Below are 25,561 nucleotides of genomic sequence, written 5' to 3'. Positions count from 1 at the left end.
CATATGCAAAAAGAAAAATATAAGCAAAATAAATTGGTTGAGGTATTTCCAAAACTTCCTTACATTCAGATTTTCTGTTTTTTTAAGCTTATTTATTTTGGGGGGGGGGAGGGGTAGAGAAAGAGGGAGAGAGAATCCCAAGCAGGCTCTGCACTGTCAGTACAGAACCCGATGCGGGGCTTGATCTCACAAACCATGAGACTGTGACCTGAGCCAAAATCAAGAGTCGGACCCTTAACCAACTGAGCCACCCAGGCGCCCCTAGATTTTCCCTTTTGAATCGCTTTTTCGTTCCAAGTCATTCAAGTCATTCGTGTCTGTGATTTTTTTCACAGTTAACATCCCCTCTGCCATCAGGAACACTGGTAATGTGTTGGTTGTAAAAGCATTCCTCAGTTTTCTCCAGGATTTCCTTTTGAGCTTGTGATACCCATGCTGCAAATTTGATGCTGACAACGTCCTTGATCTTAGCTGCAGGTGTCACCGGAAGGTGTCGATTAAGCAACCAGGACTCACATCCCTTCTTTGAACACCCTTGCTTGGTTTGTAGAGTGAAATATTATAGGATTGCAGTTATCCGTGAGGCCACCTGGGATGCAGACCAAGTCACCATGCTTTCTGGTGAGCTGCTTCTTTAACTGCCTGATTTTGCGCACATCCAGACCTCGGCGCTGACGGCCAATGGCAACCGTAAGAGGTATGCTGATTTCGGGGATATTATAATGTGTGTCTCAGAATTGATAGGCTGTGATATTTGTGAAATTAATTAATTAAGTGAATCTCATGCTGCCTGAATCTGTGACTCCCACTGAGAGAATGAAGGTAACACACAGAAAGGCCTGGCGAGTGGGTGGTCCCAGATTCGCTTGTTCCATAGACCACATCTACCTCGGTACTTCCCGTGGTTTATTCATAGAAGCTGGTAATTCCTCCCTCTTTTTTTGGTAAAGCTAGTTCAGATTGGTTTAATGTCACTTGCGGCCTAGAGAATCATGACTAATACAGAAGCTTTATAAAATGATTATAAACAATGTGGCACGGGCAGAAATTAGAAGAACGTACAAGGCTCAGAAGCAGCATCAAGGAGAGGGGGTAACCCTATCAGAGGGTCCCTCACATGTGGAGATTGACTTTCCCACCTGAGGCGAGACCCCCTTCTTAGATGCTTCTCAAGGACCTTGCACACACTCTCACTTGAAATCACTTGTTCCCACCCTGCTTTTCCCACTGCTGTCTCCTAAGGTGGGGGTCCCAGACCCAGTGAATAATTATTGAACAGATGCACGGATGAGTTGTGAGGAATGAAGAGAAGTTGCTCGTAGTCAGGGGCGTGAGTGGTACTCTGGGAAGAGAAACCAGAAAGTGCAGTGGGAAACAGTCGTGGAAACGCAAGATGTATTCTGGAAACCATGAGTAGTTGGAAATGCTGGGAGGTGAAGCTCAAAGCCGGGATGGTAGGAGATGAGGCTGGAGGGACAGGCAAGGACTAGAGAACGGAGACTGATGTGTCATGTGAAGATGCTGGGGCTTTATTCTGTAGGCAGTGGGAGCCAAGGAAGGATTCACATTTTTTTTTTTATTGTGGTAAAGTGCACATAACATTTACCATCTTAACCATTTTCAGTGTGCAGTTCAGCGGCATTAAGGACGTTCATGTTGTCGTACAACTACCTCCATCACCCATCTCCAGAACTTTTCTGTCCTCCCAGACTGAAACTCTGTCCCGCATTCAACAATAACTCCCCATTCCCTCTCCCCAGGCCCCCTGGCATCCATCTTTCTGCTCACTTGTCTCTACGAGTTTGATTATTCCAGCTACCTTATATAAGCATTGAAGTATTTTTAACATCGTGTGTAAATGGATTTGCATTTTAGAACGTTCATGCTAGCAATTTTTTTAGTGGGTAGATGAGAGAAGGAGGAGGCAGAGTGTAGGAAATCCAGTTAGACACCAAGGCTTTGGCAGTGGGGATGCCAAGAAAGAAGAGGACGTACCACTCAGGGTGTAGAATCTTCAGGGTCCTGGGTGGAGGGGTGAAAGAGAGAGAAGAGCTGGTTTTGACACCGTGTTTCTCTGGGCTGGGTGATACCAACCACAAGAGGGGATCCAGGAGGAGCTCCGGGTTTGAATGGGTAGCAGAAATGTGGGTACGCTGCTCATATTCCCTTCCCCTCACCACTTCTGTGAACACTGGCCTGACCTCCCATTGTTAGCACCCACGTTTCTTTGGCTGACGATTTTCTGGTGCCCATGTTGCAACCCAGAACAGCAGAGTAAAAGTGCCAGGGAATCAACACCCTTCCAACTCCCCAGAAGCCTTCAACCAAGGATAATGGAGTTGGTGTAGGACTACCCCGGCTCCTTTCTTCTCCAGTGGTAGAGTGCTGATGTGGGTATTTTATATGCTGGTTCCCAGAGTTCCTCAGTGGGATTAAGGTTTAGGTACCCACACTGGTAACTTGCTTGATGAAGCACACTTTCATTCGTTTCTTCGCCATCTTGCTCCTCTGCCCGAGTTTTCTGGGATCACCTCCCAAATAATCAGTTTGTTCTCAAACCCTTACCTTAAAGGGGTAGATTTGGGAGAACCCAAACTAAGACAGGGTCTGGAGGAAATGATCCATTTTAAGTGTGGCATCCATGTGGATGTGGTGGATGTGTCTATTCTGCAGCTGGAAATGTAGGTCTCTAGTGTAAGGTAGATACAGATTTGGGAAGACAAGTCTGTTCTTGGAAGTTAAAACCATGAGAGTGGGTGAGATTGCCTGGGAAGAAGTAGGATGGAGAAGAGAACCAAGGTTAGACTCCTGGGAAACTCCAGCCTTTAAAAGTAGGAACAAGAAGAGGATTCTGGAGGTGCCTTAGTCGCTCGGTTGGTTGAGCCACCGACTCTTGATTTCGGCTCAGGTAATGATCTCAAGATCATGGGATCAAATCCCGCGTTGGGCTCCATGATGAGCATGGAGCCTGCTTAAGGTTCTCTCTCTCTCTCTCTCTCTCTCTCTCTGTCTCTCTCTCCCTCTGCCCTTCTTCCCCACTCTTGAAAGCTCTCAATCGCTCTCTCTTTCTCTAAAAAAAAAAAAAAAAAAAAAGGATTCTGAAGGACTGGACTGGATCAGCCAGAATGGAAAGGAATGAATAGAAAGGAGATGAAGGAGCTCAAGTGGAGGGAAGGATGGAGAAGGTAGGAGCAGGATTGGCCTTGAACTAGACGCTCTGTGCTATTTGTCTCAGCATAGAGTCCAAGGAGCAAGGATGGTAATCAAAGCTTATTTTGTTTTGTTTTCTCTTGGCGGAGGATGCGTAGTTAGCCGCTGTCAGGATTGACTACGGGTGCAATTTGTGACGGGGTGGTTTCTTGGTGGTGTTTCTTGTTGTGACAGGGGTGGTTTCTTCCCAAATTCAGTTCTCTGGCTTCTTCATACTTTCACCAGCGAAGCACCATTCCCTCCCTAGAGACCAGCAACCGCACTGTTCTGTGTGTCCCGGGGTGGGGGAGGTCAGACCCAGGCTTCTCTCAGAGCCTATGCCGACTGTTTCCCATTCTCTGCAGGTCCCACCCTGTGATACACAAAGTCTTCCTCATTGTACTTGCGTTTCCCCTTAAATCGAAAGGAATCCTACAATTGTCTTTTGTCAGTGACTTCTTTCACTTGGCATAATGTCTTCAACGGTCATCCATGTTGTAGCATGAAGCAGTATGGCATTCCTTTTGATGGGCAGGTAGTATTCTAGTGTATGGATATACCACATGTTGTTTCTCCATCTGTCATTTGACGTGCGTTCGAGTTGTTACCGCCTTTGCTATTGTAAATAATGCTGCTATAAATACCCCTTTACAAGTTCCTATGTGGACATATGTTTTCTTTGGGGGCAGGCATGTACATACCTAGGAGGACAATTGCTGGGTCATGTGATAAGTCTATGTTTCATCATTTGAGGAGCCGCGAGACTGTTTTAAGACGTGGCTGCACCATTTTACATTCTCACCAGCTGTGAATGAGGGTTTTGATTTTTCCACATCCTTGTCAACGTTTGTTATTTTCTGACTTTTTAATTCTAGCCTAGTGGGTGGGGAGTCTCATCTCATTGCGGTTTTGGTTTATATTTCTGTGATACACATTGAGCATCTCTTCATGTCATGTTTGGCCATTTATATATCTTTTTAGAGAAAGATATTCAAGTCCTTTGCTCATTTTAAAATTGAGTTGTTCTTTGTTGTTGTTGTTGTTGGAGCTGTTTATATATTCTGGATATGAAACCCTTATCGGTATCTGATTTACAAGTAGTTTCTTCCATCCTGTAGGTTGTCTTTTCACTTTTTTGATGGTGTTCTTGTAAGCAGAGAAGTTTTTAATTGTGGTGTAGTCTAATTTATCTTTATTTTTGTTGTGCTTTTGGAAAAAATTATTTTTTAAATGTTTATTTATTTTTGAGGGGGGGGAGCATGTATGCATGCACATGCATGGGAGAGGGGGAGAGAGAGAGGGAGACAGAGAATCCCAAGCAACCTCTGCACTGTCAGCACAGAGCCTGATGAGGGGCTTGGACTCATGAACCATGTGATTATGACCTGAGCTGAAATCAAGAGTTGGACACTTAACTGACTGGGCTAAACTTCTCGGCTAGCTCAGTCAGTAGAGCATGAGACTCTTAACTGATTGAACTACCCAGGTGCCCCTTTTGTGTGTGTGTGTGTGTGTGTGTGTGTGTGTGTGTGTGTGTGTGTGTTTTATTTAAGATTTTATTTTTTTAAAAAATTTGTTTGTAATGTTTATCTACTTTTTGAGAGAGAGAGAGAGAGAGAGAGAGAGAGAGCGAGCATGAGTGGAGGAAGGGCAGTGAGAGAGAGAGAGAGAGAGAGAGAGAGGGAGACACAGAATCTGAAGCAGGCTCCAGGCTCTGAGCTGTCAGCACAGAGCCTGATGCGGAGCTCAAACTCACAAACCGTGAGATCATGACCTGAGCTGAAGTTGGACACTTAACCGACTGAGCCACCCAGGCACCCCTTTACTTAAGATTTTCTAAATACAGGATCATGTAAATCTCTGAATATAAGTAATTGTACTTCTTCTTTTCCAATCCGGGTGTTTTTTCTTGCCTAAATGCCCTGACCAGAAGCTCCAGTACTATGTTGAATAGAAGTGGCAGAGAAGACATCTTTGTCTTATTCCTGATCCTGGGGGGGGGGGGGGGGGGGGGGGGGGGGAGGGTGCATCCAGTCTTTCACAATTAAGGATGATGTAGGCTGTGGGTTTTTAGAAGATGATTGTTAGCAGGTTGAGGAAGTTCCTCTCTAGTTTGTTGAGTGTTTTTATCAGGAAAGAGTTTGGATTTTGTAAATGCTTTTTTCCTATGTCTATTGAGATGATCATCTGATTTTAAAATATATTCTATTGGGCGCCTGGGTGGCTCAGTCGGTTAAGCGTCCGACTTCAGCTCAGGTCATGATCTCGCGGTCCGTGAGTTCGAGCCCCGCATCGGGCTCTGGGCTGATGGCTCAGAGCCTGGAGCCTGCTTCTGATTCTGTGTCTCCCTCTCTCTCTGCCCCTCCCCTGTTCATGCTCTGTCTCTCTCCGTCTCAAAAATAAATAAACGTTAAAAATAATAATAATAATAATAAAAAAAAATATATATATATTCTATTGAAATGATTAATTGAGTTTTCGATGTTCAACCAACTTGAATTCCTGGGATAAATCCACTTGATCAATGGTATACATTTTTTTTAAATGTTGCTAGAATTGGTTTGCTAATATTTTCTTAAGGATTTTTATATATCCATATTCAGAAGAGCTACGGATCTGTAGTTTTTTGTGACGTCTTTATCTGATTTTGGTATTAGGATAATACTGGTCTCATAAGATGAGGGGAAGTGTTGCTTTTTCTTCTATTTTTTTTTTTGGAACAGTTTGTGAAGAATTGATATTTAAAATTCTTGTTTAGTATAATTCAGCAGTGAAATATGGGCCTAGCTTTTCTCTGTGGACAATTTTTCATTACCAATTCGATCTTTTCACTTGTCATAGCTCTGTTCACATTGTTTATTTATTCTTGAGTCAGTTTTGGTATGGTGTCTTTCTAGGAATTTTTCCATTTCACTTATCTAATTTGTTGGCATACATTTGTTCATAGTATTCCTTCATAATCCTTTTTATTTCTGTAAGGTTGTTGGTAATACCCCTTCTTTCATTTTTGATTCTAGTAATTTGAATTGTCTCTCATTTTTTCTTGATCAGTCTAACTAAAGACTTGTCAATTTTCTTGGTCTTTTAAAAGAAGCGTTTCCAGTTTTACTTATCTTCTCTATTGTTTTTCTGTTCTCTATTTCATTATTTTTTGCTCTAACCTATTATTTACTTCCTTCTGTGTGCATTAGGTTTAGTTTACTCTTCTTTTTTTAGTGTTTTAAGGTGAAAGACTAAGTTATTGATCTGAGATCTTTCCTTTTAACTGTAGGCACGCTGGCAATACCGACTCCATCTTTGGCCCTCTGTCTTGTTCATGTTCACTCAATGACCTCTCTTGGAGCTACATGTTCTCTTGGAGATTAATAGACATACCTTAGAAATGCCCGCCAAGGCTGGGATGGGGGTGGCTTGCTTTGTCCCTCCTCAAGTTTGGTAAAAAGATAAAATAGTCTCTTCCCTTCCTGAGGCATAGTGGTGCCACGAGGCCTAATTAAATGTTAGATGTCAATTAGGTGCATGCAAACCCTTTGAAATGCATGGGAACCCTTTGATCTCACTACAGCACCCTTCTGTACACCCCCTCATTCTATAAAATCTGTAGATGAAGGTCAGGACTTTGCAGAGAATAGCTGCACAGCTGATTGGATCATTGTCTGCCCAATCCCTCCTGTCAGTTAATTACCCTGAATAAAACTCTCTAAACTGTATGGGGTTGTCTTTTTTGTTTTCCAGTCTCAAAATGCCTACTCAGTTTGGGAGATACTTACTTGTCTCTTCCCTGCCTTCGAACATTAACATAGATACTTGCAGCTGTCGGTTTCCCTCTCAGCACTGCTATCGTGGCATCCCATACGTTTTGGTATGTTAATTCTTCATTTTCATTCATATCAAAGTATTTTCTGATTTCTCTTTTGATTTCTTTTCTGACCCGTTGGTTATTTAGGAGTATGTTGTTTAATTTTTATGTATTTGTGAGTTTCCCAAATATTTTTCTGCTCTTGGTTTCTGACTACATTCCATTTTGGTTAGACAACATTTTTGGAATATTTTTGTCCTTTTAAATTTATTGAGGTTTGTTTCATGGCCTAGCACACGGTGTGTCTTTGAGAATGTTCTATGTGCACTTGAGCAGAATGTATATTCCACTGTCTTGGGTTGAGCATTCTATAGATCTAGTGTTCTAATTGGTTCAGAGTGTTTTTCAGGTCTATTTCCTTGTTGAGATTCTGCCTAGTTTTGTCTATTATTAAAAGTGGATATTGAAGTCTTTAGCTACTGTCATTGAACTGTCTGTTTCTCCCTTCATTTCTGTAACTTCTTGATTCATGTATATTGGTGCTCCATTATTAAGTGCATATATAATTGTTATGTCTTCTGATGAATTGACTCTCTTATTATGTCTTTATATCTAGTAACATTTTTATTTCATGTCTATTTCATCTGATATTAGTAAAAGGCGAATGATTTATACGATCTGAAGAGAAACCAGAGTATTCATCTGATATTAGCATAGATACCCAAACTTTCTTGTGGTTGTTGTTTGCATGATACATATTTTTTATCCATTTATTCCAATCCATTTGTATCTTTGTATCTAAAGTGTATTTCCTGAAGATAGCATGTAGTTGGATCATGTATTTTATTTATCCAGTCTGACAGTATCTTCCCTTTTATTGCCATGTTTAATCCATTCACACTTAATATTGTTATTGTAATAGCTGGATTTACGTCTGCCATTTTACTTTTTGTTTTCTATATCTCATCTTCTTTTGTTCCTTTGTTACTCCTTTCACTGCTTCCTTTTGCATTGAGTGCTTTTTCATGTAACATTTCAGTGAGTTGACTAGTTGAAGATCTTGAGATGAAATCATTCTGGATTGAGGGCCCTAAATGCAATGACTAGTGTCATTGTAATAAGGGAAGAGTATATGCAGAGACACACAAAAGGAAGAAGGCAGAAGGCATGCGAAGACCGAGGCAGAGACGCAAGTACAAGCCAAGGAACACATATGATAACTGGGAACCACAAGAAGCTGGAAGAGGCGAGGAAGGACTCTGTCCTAGAGCCTTCAGAGGGAGCATGCCCTGCTGACACCTTGATTTCTGACTTTTATCTTCCCAAACTGGAAGAGAATAAATTTCTGTTCTTTTCAGCCCCTCAATTTGTGGTAGTTTGTTACTGCAGCCCTAGGAAATAAATACAAACCTTTTCTTTCCTTTAATGATTTTTTTCACCTTATCTCTTTGAGTTATATTCTGATAACTTATCAGAATTGACTTCAGATTTATACTAATTTAATTCCAATGAGATATAGAAATGTTACTCCTGTAGAGCTCTATTCTACTTTCACTTTTTGTTGTATCAAAATTATGTATATTGCATCTGTTAATATTACAAATCCAACCATACATTGTTATAATTATTACTTTAACCAACTATAGTAACTTCCTTAGCTCCATACAGCTTTACCAAAACCCATCTGTTTCATACAGTTGTTGGCAGATAGATTCCACATGCATTTGTACACATTATATGTCTAACAATACATTATATGAATATATTTTATATAATTGTTTTTTAAATCCAGAGAAGAAAGGAGAAAAATGTGCACTTTTGCTGTTATTTATAATTACCTAATTACCTTTATGGTGCTTTTTGATTTTTTGTGTGTGAATTTGAATTACCTTCTGGGTTTACTTGCTTTCACCTAGAAAAGCTTCCTCTGGTATTTCTTGTAAGGCAGGTTACACTAGCAACAAATTCTCTCGGGTTTTATCTGGGAAAATATTTATTTCACCTTCACCCCCCTCCCCCCAATTTTTGTATTATGGTAAAATCCCCATAACAAAATTTACCATCTTAACTATTTTTTTTTAATTTTTTTTAACGTTTATTTATTTTTGAGACAGAGAGAGACAGAGCATGAACAGGGGAGGGGCAGAGAGAGAGGGAGACAGAGAATCCGAAACGGGCTCCAGGCTCTGAGCTGTCAGCACAGAGCCCAACGCGGGGCTCGAACTCACGGACCGTGAGATCATGACCTGAGCCGAAGTCGGACGCCTAACCGACTGAGCCACCCAGGCGCCCCCCATCTTATCTATGTTTAAGTCTACAGTTTAGTGATATTAAGTATGCTCACAGTGTTGTGCAGCTATCACCAGCATCTATCCCCAGAATTCTCCGTCTTCAAAAACTGAAATTCTATAGCCGTTAAACAGTAACTCCTCATCCCCGCCTCCCCGCCCCCCCCCCCCCCCCCCCAGCCCCAGATGGCAATCAGCATTCTTTTTCTGTCTCTGTGATTTTGGCTGCTCCAGGTACCTCATATAAAGTATATTATACAGTATTTGTCCTTTTGTATCTGGCTTATTTCACTTAGCATAATGTTTTCAAGTTTGATTCATGTCGTAGACTTGACTTTCTTTTTAAGTCTGAATAATATTTCATCTAGGTGTATATCACATCTTCTTCGTCCATTCATCTGACATTTGAGTTGCTTGCACTTTGAGGCTACTGTGAATAATGCTGCTAGGAACATGGATATATGAACTATCTCTTCACGATTGTACTTTTCATTCCTCTGGGCATATGCCCTATTTCATCTTTATGTTTGAAAGAATTTTGCTGGATATAGAATTCCTAGTTGACAATTTTTTTTCTTTGAGTAGTTTGAATTTGTTATTCCATTACCTTCTGGCTTTCATTGTTTCTGATGAGAAGTCAGCTGTTAATCTTATTATGGTTCCACTGTAAATGCCCACTTGTTTTTCTCTTGCTGTTTTATAGATTTTTCTCTTTGTTTTTGATGTGCAGCATTTCTACTATACTATGCCTGTTTGTGGATCTTTTTGAGTTTATCCTGCTTGGAGTTTATCCTGCTTGGAGTTTGTTGAGCTTCCTGAATGTAGAGGTCATTGTTTTTTCAATTAATTTGGGAAGATTTCAGCCATTATATCTTCAGATATGTTTTCCTCTCCTTTTTGTATCTCCTATCTTGGTACTCCCATTATGTGTATGTTGGTGTGTTTAATGATATCTCATATTACTCTGAGAATCTGTTTTGCTTTTTTCTATTTTTTCCCTTTTTGTCCTTCAACTTGAATAATGTCTATTGATCTATCTTCAAGTTCACTATTAGTTCTTCTGCCAGTTCGCATCTGCTGTTGAACCCCTCTAGTGAGTTTTATTGTAGTTATACTTTCAACTTCAGAGTTTTCATTTTTTTCTATCTAATTTTCATCTTTTTATTGATAGTCTCTATTTGATATGATATTGTTATTCCTTCCTTTATTTCTTTCACTACGCTTTCCTTTAATTCTGTGAACATATATATAATGGTTGTTTTGAAGTCTTTTTCTATTAATGCTGGTATCTGTTCACTCTCATTTGCAGTTTCTCTTGCCTGCTTTTTCTCCCCTGTACCCTACCCTGTCCTAACCACAGAAAGTATGAGTCATACCTCCCTGTTTCTTTTCATGCATCATAAGTTTGTTGTTGTTGGAAACTAGAGCTTTTAGGTACTATGTTTTAGGAACTCGGGGTACTGATTTCCCCCTCTGGAGCTTCTTGTTTTTATTTGCCTGTTTATTTGTTCAGGGACTATTTTAGTGAAGTCTGTTTCCCTCTGGCAGTGTTAAATCTTCTGACATTGCTCCTCAGGGAGGCCCAGCTTTGGGTATGCCCACAGTCACCCTTGAATGACAGTGGTATTGGTACAGCTCTCTTCCTTTCTTTCCTGCTCTATACCCAGCTACTGAACTCCACTAATTGTTGGCCGGTTGCCCTATTATTTTCAACAATGCCCTAGGGCATAAGTTGCTTTAAAAACTAATTCAATCAAATTCTGGCTTATTTGAATAGTTTCTGAAGTTAGTGTCTAATATTTGTTCATACCTTAGGAGGGCTTCTATGTCTTCTGGCAGATTGATCCTTTCATCCCTCTCTGTCTCTAGAATTTTTCTTTGTTCAGAAGTCTATTTTATCTGCTTTCTTTTGATTTATGTTTGCTTGATATATCTTTTACCGTTCTTCTAATTTCAACCAGCCTGTATTTTTATATTTGAAGTGAATTTCTCATAGACATATTTTTAAATCCACTCTGCTTATCTCTATGTTTTGATTGGTATAATTAGATAATTTACATTTATGTAATTATTGATATGTTATGGCTTAAGTCTACCATTTTATTTATTTTAATATGTTTGTTCTCTATGGGTTTTTTTTTTCATTTTTTCTGTCTTTTCCTGTGTATTATATTAGAATTTTTTTAGAATTCCATCTTGATTTACCTAAAGTGTTTTGATTGTAACTTTTTACACACTGTTGTTAGTGGTCATCTAAGTATTACATTATATATATGACTTATCACAGTCTACTAGTGTGATTACCTTACCATTTGGAGTGAAGTGCAAAAACCTCACCCCTCTTTACTCTTCTCATTTGTACTTTTCTATCTACATTCGGAACCCCATCAGGCAGGATTATAATTTTTGTTTCAACCCGCAAACATAATTTAGAAGTCTTAAGAGGAGACGGAAATTTTATTATAATTACACTCATTTTTAAAATTTATTCTTGATGGTCCTAGATGCCTTCTTTTATCATTTTCTTTCTGTTGCAAGAACTTCCTTTAGACATAGTTTTGGGATAAGTCTGCTAGCAACACATTCTCTTATTTATTTATTTAATCTGAGAATGTCTTGATTTCCCTTTGATTCCTAAGGGATATTTTCTCTGGATAGGATTCTGGGTTGATAGTTCTTTTCTTTTAGTGCCTGAAATATGTATTTCTTCCTTCTGTCCACCATGGTTTCTGGTGAGGAATCTGCTGTTATTTGAATTATTTTTTTTCTTTTATTTTAGAGACAGAGTGCAAGTAGGGCAGAGGGGTAGAGGGAGAGAGAGAGGGAGAGAATCTTAAATCTTAAGCAGGCTCTGCACTCAGCATGGAGCCCAACATGGGGCTTGATCCCAGGACCCTAGGATCAAGAGTTGGAGACTCAACTGACTGAGCCACCCAGGCGCCCCAGAATTATTTTTTTCCCTATAGGCAAATATTATTTCTTTCACTGTTTTCAAGTTTTTTTTGTCTTTTAGAATTTGGTGTCTTCTAGTCTTTTAGGATGAAGACTATGTCTTGATGTGGATTTCTTTGGGCTTCTCAGTTTGGGTTTCATTTTTTTTTAATATGTAGATTTAAGTCTTTTGCTGAATTCAGAAAGTTTTCAGCTATTATTTTTTTTTAAATACTTTTTCAGCTTCCCACCTCTTTGTCTCTTTCCTATACCCTGATGACTTAAGCGTTAGGTCTTTTATTACAGTCGCACAGGTCTTTGAAGCTCTATTCTTTTGACTTCTACTGTTTTATGTTCATTGGCTATTTCTTCTGGCTGGAGTAGAGCATTTATTGTCTGAATGTTGTGTCTTGTTAAACTACTCCTTTCCTGGTCCTTTGGCTGGAACAGCAGCCAACAAATACGTTTGTGCCCTGTCGTATTTCCAGGTTGCCCACTCCTTCAGCTCCCAGTCTGGTTTACGTGACACAGAAAGGAAACCCAGGCAACTTGCCACTGTGTTGTTCCTTGGGCCCTGAGTTCCTTAAACGGTTTGTCTTCTCCTTTTCACCTTTCAGAACCTTCTTATATTTATTTTCTGTGTCGCGTCTATGGATTTTAGTTGTACTTAGTATAAAGAATAGGGAAAAGTATGCCTGTCCCATCTTCCCAGAAGCCTAAGTCCATGCCTTGTTCTCTTCCTTTTTTTTTTTTTTTAAAGTTAGTTTTGCTCTTTATGAAGGCGAATTTTCTTTTAAGAGGCAAGTTGCCCAATAGAGCGTCCCACATTTGAATTTGTCTAATCCTTCCTCATGATTTAGCAAACAGTTTCAACAAGAAGGCTAGGTAGGTGATGCTGGGTGTCTCATCACATCACCTTAAGAGGCGGGCACTGTTAGGTGGCCCACCAGGTAGTCATGGTAAGTTCGATCACTTTGTCTTCCTTTCTGTAATTGATACATTGTGGAGTGAAACCTTGACGTCATGTGAACATCTTCTTCCCCGACCAACAACCTTTCAGTCAATGGTTTTAGCATGTTTTGGTGGATATATAAGATTTATAAGATTTTAGGGGGCGATTCCCCCCATAATGCTGTCATTTCCTTTACATTGATTAGCTCTTTCATTCTGTAAAGAAGAGCTTTGTCTTTCTGTCCTTTTATTCTTTTTTTAGTATCAATACATGTTTTAATCAGTGTCTTATAGTTCACTATTGTCATTTTGTTGTTGTTGTTGAAATTGTCCCAAATAAGTCAAATTGAGCTCCTTCAGGTTCACCCCATTGTCCGTGTGACATGGTCCTTTTAGTCTTTGGGCAGCTCCTTGATTTCTAGGCCCCCACAAGATATCCCAGACTCTTTTGTTAATCCCATAGTCCATACCTGGAACCAGCTATTTTTCCAAGGAGCCCTGCTTCCTTTTAGTAGGAATTGTATTTAGAAATGTAGATAAATTCGGGGCGCCTGGGTGGCTCAGTCGGTTAAGCGACCGACTCACAGAACTCACGGTCTGTGAGTTCGAGCCCCGCGTCGGTCTCTGTGTGGACGGCTCGGAGCCCGGAGCCCGTTTCAGATTCCGTGTCTCCCTTTCTCTCTGCCCTTCCCCTGCTCATGCTCTGTCTCCCTCTGTCTCAAAAAAAAATATTGAAAAAAAAAAGAAATATAGATAAATTCTAAGTGGGAAGAGTGGGAAGATAATGTACTGAATTAAAGTAGTCATTCATAGTCATAACTGCTCCTATTGGTGAAAGTTAAGGAGGTAGAGTTTAGTATGATAGTAATTTGTGAGCTGTGTCTCCCCTACAGGACGGGACTTCTTGGGGGCCAAGCTAGTAGCTTTTCCATTTTTATATTCACAGTGGTTAGCATAGTTTCTAGAGCAGAAGAGGCACTTAATAAATATTTGGACTTGAACTGTGCTAACTGAACTCATAAACTATTCATCTTATAACTCTAATGTTTTTCTAATTTTCTAACTCTGTAGAGAAATAGTAAAGGATCTGGAAAGAAGCTTTGCAGTGGACATGTTCATTGGCTGTGGGCAAATTATTAAATGTTTCAGAACTTGTTTCTCTTGCTGAATGGTAAGTGTTTTATTGGCTTCAGAATACTAAAAAGGCTACAACAAGATCTGAGGCTGTTTTGTTAGGTAATAGTAAGGCAGTGGGACATGACTCACTGTGAATGACTGTTGAAGGTGACTGTCCAAGCTTTACATCTCACCCTACAGATGAGTAGTGTACAACTAACCAGGATGCAGCCTCTACGTGGGAGACCTAAGGTTTTTCTTTTGCCGACTGGCACTCCTGCCCAATTGCTTCGTTTTAAGCCAGTTGCTCAATTTCTTTCCCTCCTTTTTACCTGGAAAAGACTGTGTGACAGTATCCTAAACAAAATGAATTAAGATGTAATGAGAAAAACCATATAAAATCCCTTGATATGTAGTAATTAAATGAAATCTGTATTATAGGCACAGAACTTAGTCATTATAAGTAGTAACAAAGGAAGCCTAACATCATATTCTAGGGTTTGTTTTCATTCAGAGGAGTCGTAGCATGGCATTTTAACAAGCGTTCCAAATGAAAGGGTGGTTGCAGCCTGAGTCTAGCTTTTAGACTGTAATAATAATGGGACTGCAAGGTCAGAGTTTGTTCAGTCTCCTTTAAGTGGGTTTTGGCAGGAGGCACATATAAAGTGGGTTTATTTATAACCTGCATTTTGAGTGTAAAGAACAGAAGCTAAAAGGAAAGACTAAAATATTAAACGTATTTATTAAGTGAAGGGTGTGTGTGTGTGTGTGTGTGTGTTTTATGATTAGGAAGAAAACTTTATTCCTTTACTATTGGCAAAATTAGAGGTATTCCATGACAAGTGCTTTTTTGAACATGAGTGAAATCATATGGTATTTGTCTTTCTCTGACTAACTTATTGCTTAGCATAATACTCTCTAGCTCCATCCATGTCACTGCAAATGGCAAGATTTCATTCTTTTTGTATGGCTGAGTAAGATTCTATTCTCTCTCTCTCTATACCCATTCATCTGTTGACGGATATTTGGGCTGTTACCATAATTTGGCTATTGTTGATAATGCTGCTATAAACAAAGGGTGCTTGTATCCCTTTGAATTATTGAAAAATGTTTTTGTGTTCTTTGGGTATATACCTATAGTGCAATTGAGGAACCTCTATACTGTTCTCCAGAGTGGCTGCACAAGTTTGCATTCCCACCAACAGTGCAAGAGGGTTCCCCTCTCTCCGCATCCTCGCCAACACCTGTTGTTCCCTGTGTTGTTGATTTGGGCCATTTTGACAGGTGTGAGGTGACATCTCATTGTAGTTTTTGATTTGCATTTCCCTGACGGTAAGTGATGGTGAACGTCTTTTCATGTGTCTGTTGGCCATCTGGATGTCTTCTTTGGAGAATTGTCTGTTCATGTCTTCTGCCCATTTTTTTTTTTAAGTTTTTATTTTATTTCCAGTTAGTTAACATACAGTGTTCTATTAATTCTGCCCATCTTTAAATTGGATTATTTGGGGGTTTTTGGTGCTAAGTTTTAAAGTTCTTTATATATTTTGGGTACTAACTCTTATTCAGGTATGTCATTTACAAATACTTTCTCTCATTCCATAGGTTCCCTTTTAGTTTTGTTGATTGTTCCCTTTGCTGTGCAGAAGCTTTTTATTTTGATGTAGTCCCAATAGGTGATTTTTTGCTTTTGTTTCCCTTGCCTCAGGGAACCTATCTAGAAAAAAGTGGCTATGGCCAATGTCAGAGAAATTACTGCCTATACTCTCTTCTAGGATTTTTATGGTTGCAGGTCTCACATTTAGGTCTTTAATCCATTTTGAATTTATTTTTGTGTATGGTGTAAGAAAGTGATCCAGTTTTATTTTTTTTGCATGTTGCCGTCCAGTTGTCCCAACACCATTTGTTGAAGAGACTGTCTTTTTCCCATTGGATAGTATTTCTTGCTTTGTCAAAGATTAATTGAACATATAATTGCGGGTTTGTTTCTATATTTTTCTATTCTGCTCTATGGATCTAGGTGTCTGCTTTTGTGCCAGTACCATGCTGTTTTGATTACTACAGTTTTGTAATATAACTTGAAGTCCAAAATTGTGATGCCTCCAGCTTTGCTTTCCTTTTTCAAGATTGCTTTGGCTATTCGGCATCTTCTGTGGTTCCATACACATTTTAGGATTGTTTGTTTTCGTTCTATGAAAAATGCTGTTGGCCTCTTGATAGAGATTGCATTAAATACGCAGATTCCTTTGGGTAGTGTAGACATTTTAGCAGGATTTGTTCTTCTAATCCATGAGCATGGAATATCTTTCCATTCGTTTGTGTCGTCTTCAATTTCTTTCATCAATCAGTGTTTTATAGTTTTCAGAGTACAGGCCTTTCACCTCTTTAGTTAGGTTTATTCCTAGGTATCTTATTCTTTTTTGGTGGCGTATCATTCTTTTTCATGGTTGAATTCTTTTTGATGGTTAGATATACCCCCCTTTAGCCAATATCCTGCTGATAAAGATTTGAATTATTTTTTTTAATTATAAACAATACTACAGTAAGCATCACTTTGTGTATGTATATGCCCAGTTATGTATTTTGATAGACTTGCTATTTAGGAGTAGAGTTACTGAGACGAACATTGTGGATATCTAAGCTTTTGCCAATTTTCCTAAAAAGGTGATCAATTCACGGTGGCTGAGAATACCTCTGCCCAAATTATATCGGGTTCTTCCTCTTCTACACTCTCTAAGCACCCTATAGGTCTCCTCTGTAGCACACCAGAATTGCATTTAAATGATTACATACTGGTTTAAAAATTTTCCCTCTCTCCCCTTATTCACGCCCTAAAAATATAAGTTCTTTGTGGACAGGAACATTGTTTTTGTATTATATTTGTATCTCTGTTATTACATTATTATATTTGTATCCAATATAATTCCTTACACATAGTGTATACCCATTAAGTGATAAATATTTCCCCGTACCCTTGCTGACACTTGGTATTATCAATGTTTGCCAGCCTGACAAATACAGCAAATAAAGGTCATTATTTTACTGTGTATTTTAAAATTATTAATCAGTGTGAAAACGCTTTCATATGTATCTATCGATCTATCTATTTTAAAGTTTATTTATTTTGAGAGACAGCGAGTGTGAGGGGGGAGGGTCAGAGGGAGAGAGAGAGAGAGAGAGAGAGAGAGAATCAGAAGCAGCCTCCACACACTGTCAGTGTGGAACCCGGTGTGAGGCTTCATCTCACGAACCACGAGATCATGACCTGAGCCAAAATCAAGAGGCCGCCGCTTAACCAACTGAGTCACTCATGCACCCCTCACATAGATTTATAATAATTTATATTGTGTGTTTTTTAAAAAGTTTTTTTTGGTGTGTTTTTGTTAAATTTTTATTGTGGGTGGGGAGGGGCAGAGAGAGAGGGAGAGAGAGGGTCTGAAGCAGGCTCTGCGCTGACAGCAAAGAGCCGGATGCGGGGCTTGAACTCCCGAACCGTGAGATCATGAGCTGAGCTGAAGTCAGCCGCTTAACCAACTGAGCCACCCAGGCGCTCCTATGTTGTATTGTTTTTCTTATTTTTTAACTCATTATTGAGCCCTTTACACTTCAATGTGATACTAGGACTGTTGTGCGTATTTTTGTGTGGTGTGTTGCTTGTCTTTTGAATTTGTTTATGGTGTTTTTGACCATATAAAAGTTTAAAGATTTTTACGTAGTGAAATTAGAAACCTGTTTTTTGTGGCTTTGGAGTTTATACCATGTTTGGAAAGGTATTTTCCATTCTATGGGTTTAGATTTTTATCTAGTACTTTTTGATAGATATACTGAATCTACATTGTCATAATATATAATCATTCAACTGTTTGCCTTTACTAATCATTTTGCATTAGTTTTCTGGGTAAATATATATTTAATGCTTACTATCAGTTCTTATGATGAAACCTCTCTGGATAGTTGGCTTGGTTAATACTTGGTGTCTAGAAGATTCCTCAATATAGTTTTTCCTGAGTTCTTCCATGTTCAAAACTGTTCATCTATGATCTTTATTCTTTTTTTAAAAATTTTTAATAATGTTTTTATTTAATTTTGAGACAGAGAGAGACAGAGCATGAGCAGAGGAGGGGCAGAGAGAGAGAGAGAGAGAGAGAGAGGGAGAGAGAATCCAAAGCAGGCTCCAGGCTCTGAGCTGTCAGCACAGAGCCCGACGTGGGGCTCGAACTCACAGACCGTGAGATCATGACTTGAGCTGAAGTCGGACGCTTAACCGACTGAGCCACCCAGGTGCCCCTGATCTTTATTCTTGGGAATCTGTTTGATTGGTTATAAAATCCTTGGTTTATGTTTTCCTCCATGAGTATCTTCAATATGTTACTCTGCTGCCTGCTATCAAAGTCTGATGACAATTTTCCCTCTTGTAAGTGACTTGGTTATTTTGCCTGGATTCTCAAAGGACTTAAAAAAAATCCCTAGGGGTGCCTGGGTGGCTCAGTTCGTTGGGCGTCGACTCTTGATTTTGACTCAGGTCATGATCCCAGGGCCGTGGATTGAGCCCACGTCTGGATCCACACTGAGTGTGAAGCCTGCTTAAGATTCTCTCTCGGTCTCCCTCTGCCCCTCCCCCGACTTGTGCTCTCCTAAAATTAAAAAAAAAAAAAAATCTCTCTCTTGGCCATTCTGCATTGACTTTTCCGGTACACAGTGGACATTTTCAATATATAACTTCATGTCTTTCTATCTGTTCAGAGATGCTGTTCTGGTTTTCTTCTGTTTCATGAGCCTGTCTCTCTAACATGCCTTCACTCTCTGTAGGCGTGTTGGTCTGCTCAATATTTTCTTTTTTTCCTATCATACCCTAGTGTGGGATTGACCCTGTATCCTTTCTGTTGCTCTCAGGCCAGATGGAAGCAGTGGGGCAGGATAACTTTCCCAGCTTTGAGCCTCCTGAGTTCTCTCTTCTCTTGTTCTCACCAGGTATTCAGGTCCATGGCCTTGGGCTTTAGTGAGATGTACAGGTTATGTTTTCCTCCCCTACTTTTACCTGGATCTTCTCTTTTCCTGTGTCCCTAATATCCTTGTCCTGCCTGGCCTGGAGTGTACTCCCAGCAGTTTTTCTCAGTGTGGCCCTGTGTCCTGGAAGGGAGCTTTCCTTCATTAGATTTGAGTTCAGAAGGCTGCAGACAGGGACAGTGGCTGGTTGCCATGGTTTCTTCCTTAGGCTCCCTCCAGTTCCCCATGGTTGTTGGGATGGACCAAGCCTCCTAGGGCTGCATCCTCTCCCCTCCCACTGTGGTACATTGCTCTCATATGGTGACTGTAACAGTGGGCACAGATGCTTTTGAGATGGTGACCCCACCTTCCAGGGTCATCAGTATCCTGCAGGATGTCTAAGTTGGCACATCTCAACTCGGACCATGGTCCCTCAGCTCCATCCAGGCAGAACTGGGCACACATGTTCATAGTTTGTGGTTTAGGACCATGGTGATTTTCCTGCTTTACCTGAGATGATGCCTTTCTTCCCTATGACTTGGGTTGATGGTCACAGGAGAGGAGAGTGAAGCAAAATAACTCTTACTCATTTTCAGTTAGAAGCTGATTTATATCTCATGCTACATGAGCCAGTTTTTCTCTTCCTCCCCTCTCTTAATTGGAAGATATACTTATATGTTTATAATTCTTCTGTCGGTTACCTTTTTACCTTTAAACGATATGCTTCAAACACCTTTCTCAGTTTTTCACCTTGAGGAACAATTTTTCAATATGCCTTTCTGAAAAAAATAATAAAATAATTGGCATTCTCCTTACTCTTCAGTATTTGTGACCCTTTGGGAATTCTTGTTATTATTGTCTAGTTAACATTATTTTACATTGTTACCTTTTCTTTCTAGACTTCTTAAAATCGTATTCAGTTTTGTAGCCATAGTTAAGAGGTTATTAGACTTAATCATATGTATAAGTATATGATTAAGTCTAATAACCATAATGTCCCCGTCACCTATTTAACACATCCCCCCACCCACCTCCCCTCTGGTGTCCATCACCTTGTTCTCTATAGTTAAGAGTGTTTCTTGGTTTGCCTCTCCCTCCCTCCTCCTTTGCTGATTTGTTTTGTTTCTGAAATTCCCATATTAAATTTCACATATGAGTGAAATCGTATGGTATTTGTCTTCCTGACTGACTTTCTCACTTAGCATTATACTCTCTAGCTCCATCCATATCATTGCAAATGCAAGATTTCATTCTTTTTTATAGCTGAGTCATATTCCACTGTGTGTGTGTGTGTGTGTGTGTGTGTGTGTGTGTGTGCCCATACACATATATCCCACAACTTCTTTATCCATTCATTAGCCATTAGACACTTGGGCTGGTTCCCTAATTTGGCTTTTGTAGATGCTGCAGCTATAAACATTGGGGTGCATGTATCCCTTTGAATTCGTAGTTTTGTATTCTTTGGGTAAATACCGGGTAGTGCAATTGCTGGATTATAGGATAATTCTATTTTTAACTTTTTGAGGAACCTCCATACTGTTCTTCAGAGCGGCTGCCTCAGTTTGCCCACCAACAGTGCAAAAGGGTTCCCCTTTCTCCACATCCTTGCCAACACCTGTTGTTTCTTGTGTTGTTGATATTAGCCATTCTGACAGGTGTGATATCTCATTGTAGTTTTGACTTACATTTCCCTGATGTTGAGTATCTTTTTATGTGTTTGTTGGCCATCTGTATGTCTTCTTTGGAGAAATGTCTGTTCATGTCCTCTGCCCACTTTTTATTTGGGTTATTTCTTTTTTGGGTGTTGAGCTTTATAAGTTCTTTATATATTTTAGAAACTAATTCTTTACCAGACATGTCGTTAGCAAATATCTTTTCCCATTCTTTAGGTTGGCTTTTAGTTTGTTTAGATTGTTTCCTTCAGTGTGCAGAAGATTTTACTTTGATGTAGTTTCAATAGTTGATTTTTACTTTTGTTTCCCTTGCCTCAGGAGGCATATCTAGAAAGGAGTTGCTACAGCTGATAGACTTAGTTATATTTAGATATAACTGTGCTCAACTGGTTCAGGGCTACCACTAATTTTGCTGATATCGAATACCCCAAACCACATGTTCTAGGTGCTTGGATATACAAGTGAAAAAACAGACAGAAATTCCTGGCCCCTGGAACGTATGTACAATTGGGGGCCGCAAACAATGAGCCTGATAAATGAGGAAATGAGATAGCATGTTAGAAGGGAACAAGTGCTGAACATGGAGATAAAAACAGAATAGTGTAAGTAAGGTCCAGCGTGCCAGGAGAGATAGGTTAGAATTTTCAAAAGAGTGGTCATGAAGGGTCCTACTGAGAGGTGACATCTGAGCGAAGCCCTGGGATAGGAAAGGGAATTAGTTAAATCATGCCAGGTGGGGGAAGCACCTGGAGCAAAGGCCTTGAGGAAGAGCATTCCTGATGTTTGGGGGTAGCAAGGAGGCTGGGAACTCCAGCGCAGGGTAGGAGACATGGTCACAGGGGTCAGGAGGGCATGTGTGGGTGCCTTGTAGACCAGTGCACAGACTGCACTTCACCCTGAGATGGGGAGCCACTGAGGGGTCTGTCGAAGGTGGTACATGGTCACTGTGTCTGCCATGTTGAGAGTGGACTGTAGGGGACATCAGCGGAAAGAAGAGATGAGTTGGCTTCTTGCAAGAATACCATGTGTCGCTAGATGGGACCAGTGTGGTTTCACGCAGTGAACTTTCCCTTAATGAGCACATTATTTACGTCTAGGTTTTTTTTTTTTTTAATTAAAAAAATTGTATTTATTTTAGAGAGAGAGAGCAGCAAGTGTTAGCAGGGGAGAGGGGCAGAGGGAGAGAGAGAATCTCCAACAGGCTCCAGGCTCCATGCTGGGCAGGAGGGCTGAATCCCATGATCCTGGGATCATGACCTGAGCTGAGAGCAAGAGCTGGACACTCAACCGACTGAGCCGCCCTGGCGCCCCACATTTAACTTTTAATTGGCTGGACTATGACTGCATTTTTCCAAAGGATTCTTGAGTGCTATAATCTTTGAGTTCTGTTTTTTGTTTCCCTTAAATATGCGTGACATTCTAACTTGGGAAAGAATTCTTGAGTCCCTTCTTTCATTCAACACTCCGCTGGCGTTGCTCCTTTGTCTTCTGTCATCTAACGTTGTGGAGAAGACTGGAGGAAATTGCAGAGTCTAACTTGCCTCCCGATTATAGGGGTAATCTGTTGCTTCTGCTTCATTGTTGGCAGTCATTTCTTTGCCCTTAAGCACCCTTTAACTTTGCTAGGATATGTCCTGTTTTGATTGCACTCTTCCTGATTTTTCAGCTCGTGGATTGAAAATTATTTAATTCAGAATTAGCAATTATGTGGATGCCACATCTTTATCTTCCACATTTAGCACCTTTCTAATCACTTTCATCCTTGTTTTCTTCTATTCCATTTCCTCAAATGAGTCTTCTATTTCACTGACTTTTTTAGCATTTGGTTTCACTTCTTGCTCTTCCTCATGGGACATTTGTTCATAATGTGATGGTGTTAACTCTTTTCCTCTATTTATGTCCTTTTCATCTCCTACTATTGTCTTATGAGCTCTTCTGTGATGCCTCATTTCCACCATATCTTTCCTCAGGTTGGGGGAGCAGGGACCTCAGGAGGATAGTCCTTCCTTCTGCCTCTCACTCAGTTCAGAGAAATCTCTAACTTGCTCAAGATCTAGAGAAGTATCAATTCTTGTAATCCTTCCTCAATTTTGTTCAGTGAATTCTTGTCTCTGGAAGATAGTCTTTGTATCTGTTGCCCAGGGGTGAGGCCATTCTCTACTTCCTTCATAGGTTAATTTCCTTCTCCATTTTGGCTTTAACCGAAGGAGAAAGTAAATAAACATGACTTAAAAAAAAAAAAAAAAAGAACACAGCTTAAAATTTTCATTTTGTGAAAAAGTAACAGAACCGTATATAAAATTCAACATGTTCAAAAGGAGATATAGGTGAAAAGACATCTCCTTTCTGCCTCTGTTCCCTGTTCCCCAGGTCTCAGCCCCAAAAAGAATAAATCTGTAGAATACATTTCTAGAGTGGAATTGCCTTGTCATAGGACATACACATTTGTCAATTTCATGAATATTGCTCCATTGCCCTCCATAGATGTTATCAGTACACATCCTATTAACTAAAAGTGAAAGTGTCAATTTTCTCACACAGTCACCAACACAGTGATGTGTAACAAACGTTTCAAATTTTTGCCATGCTGATAGGTAAAATATGTTTATAGTTTTAATTTGCATTTCTTTTATTAAAAGTGAGATACAGCATTTTATGTGTCGATGAGCCATTTGTATTTTCTGTGAACTGTCTGTTCATTACTTTTGCACATTTCTATTTTGGATTATTGGTGGTTTTCTTCTTGGGTTTTAAGGTACCCTTGTGTATAGGAAAATTTACTCTTTATCTGGATATGAGTAAACTGGTTTTTTCTCAGTTCATTCAGTGGTGTTTGTTTAACTGTGTTTCTGTCATGTTTTAGGTATTTGGCTTGTATGTAGTTGATGTTTTAATAGCTTCTGAGTTTTCATATTATAAATTAAAAGATCTTCCATATTATGACTTTAAAGATTCTCTTGCATTTTCTTCTGCTAATTATTTTAGTTTTTTTCTTTAAAATATTTGGTATTGCTGGAATCATTTTTGGTATAAAGAGTAAAGGAGGGTGTCCAACTCTGTTTCTTCCAGATGCCTGTCCAAATGTCTCATACTGTTTATTGAATACATTCATCCTTTCCTGTGGAATATCAGTTTTATCATATATTAAATTCCTTATCATATATTAAATATATATATATATTCCTTTATCATATATTAAATTCATTAAATATATATGAATATATTTATTCATATATTAAATTAAAATCATATGTAGTTGGGCCTAATTCGTGGTTTGTCGATTCTGTCGATCTCTTTGTCTATTCATGTACTAGTATCAAACTTTAAAAAATTTAGGCCTACAATTTTTTTTAATACTAATTCAATAGAATTACCTCAGAGAGAAATCATGTTGATGAATTTAGTAGTATCTTCATAGCAAGATGTTTTACATGATTCTTCTGCTAATTCAGTGTTAGGACACATATTTATTTATGTGCTTTGGGTTGATTTTGCTGATAAAAGTAAGGACTTTTGGTTGGTCATTCTACATTCTCTTACTCTGGCCCCCCAGTGATATAGGAAATAAATTTGCAGGATTGGCAGAGGAAATTAGGATTTTTTTTGTTCTGGAATATGTTGACACTAACTCAAGCTCATATGGGAAGCTTTATCCTCCCTTAGTTAAACTGGCCGTGGGTATTCTTCAGGAAAAAAAAAAAGTTACTACTAATTTTTAGATTAATGAATGCATGAGCTGGTAAAGAGGAACTTTATAAGCACAATTTCAGAATTATAGAAATGTTATTGTTATTATGATCTTATAGGTTTGCTGACTGCTTTACTGAAATAGTGCATGGGGAAATATAGCACAGCATTTCCCAAATAAGCAGTTGGACATTTCTTTAAAGCAATCATAATTTAAATTCTGCCTTAAACTTGTCAAATTCTTTTTTTTAAAAAAAAACATAATGTTTATATAAGCATTTGTTTTAGTGCTTTTTCTTCCTTTGAACTTTTTCATTCATTTTTTTAATTCAACCAACACTTCCTGATTACCTGCTCTCTGCTAGATAAAAATTCTAGGTACTGGTGGCCAGTGGGAAATGAAAGAGACAAGGAACCTGCTCTCATTGAGTTTATGATCTAGTGAGAAGACAGGCAATAAATAATAAAATTCCAGGTTGTAATCAGTTATTATGGAGAAAATAAAGCAGGGTGGTATGGTAGTGAATGACCTTGCGGGCAATATCCGGTAAGAGGCCAATGTCGTCATACTTACAACTTGTTACCATTTATTAGAGGGGTGATGTGGGATAATGGAAAAAGCCTGGACTTAGGTGAGATCCCACGCAAATCTCAGGTTTTCTACACGGCAGCTGTGTGAGCCTGAGCAAATTACCTGACCTTTCCGATCCCTAGTTTCCTCAGCTGCCCTGAGGAGAAAAAATAATACCTGGCCTCCCGCGGCTTTTTGAGAATCAAATGTGACAACTGAAGCAACAAATCCTAGAAAAGTGTTTGACCTATAGTCGTTGCTTTAAAAATAGTAGCTAAAGTATTACTAGCTTAACACCTTCTTCGTTAAAACTGCAAAAATAAGAAATTTCTCCATGATTTCATTAGTTTTAATATCTTGGGCCTAATAAGGC

At 39.3% G+C, this 25,561-nt stretch overlaps 1 protein-coding gene across 2 annotated transcripts in view; it reads left to right on the top strand.

Annotated features, from left to right (window-relative positions):
• The first annotated feature begins 471 nt into the window (after positions 1–471).
• SPECC1 (sperm antigen with calponin homology and coiled-coil domains 1) overlaps positions 472–25,561 on the top strand; it is a 269,159-nt gene continuing 244,069 nt past the window's right edge. The window contains exons 1-2 of one of the 2 annotated variants that reach the window (XM_042917316.1): positions 472–697; positions 14,230–14,329. In XM_042917316.1, the coding sequence (XP_042773250.1) occupies positions 14,327–14,329 (3 nt within the window). In that variant the 5' untranslated portion in view covers positions 472–697; positions 14,230–14,326. The remainder of the gene's footprint in view (positions 698–14,229; positions 14,330–25,561) is intronic. The other variant, XM_042917319.1, reaches the window with a different exon arrangement.

The sequence above is a fragment of the Panthera leo genome, chromosome E1 (assembly GCF_018350215.1).
Source record: "Panthera leo isolate Ple1 chromosome E1, P.leo_Ple1_pat1.1, whole genome shotgun sequence".
NCBI classification, from domain to species: Eukaryota; Metazoa; Chordata; class Mammalia; order Carnivora; family Felidae; genus Panthera; species Panthera leo.
This window is presented reverse-complemented; position numbering and strand designations above follow the sequence as displayed.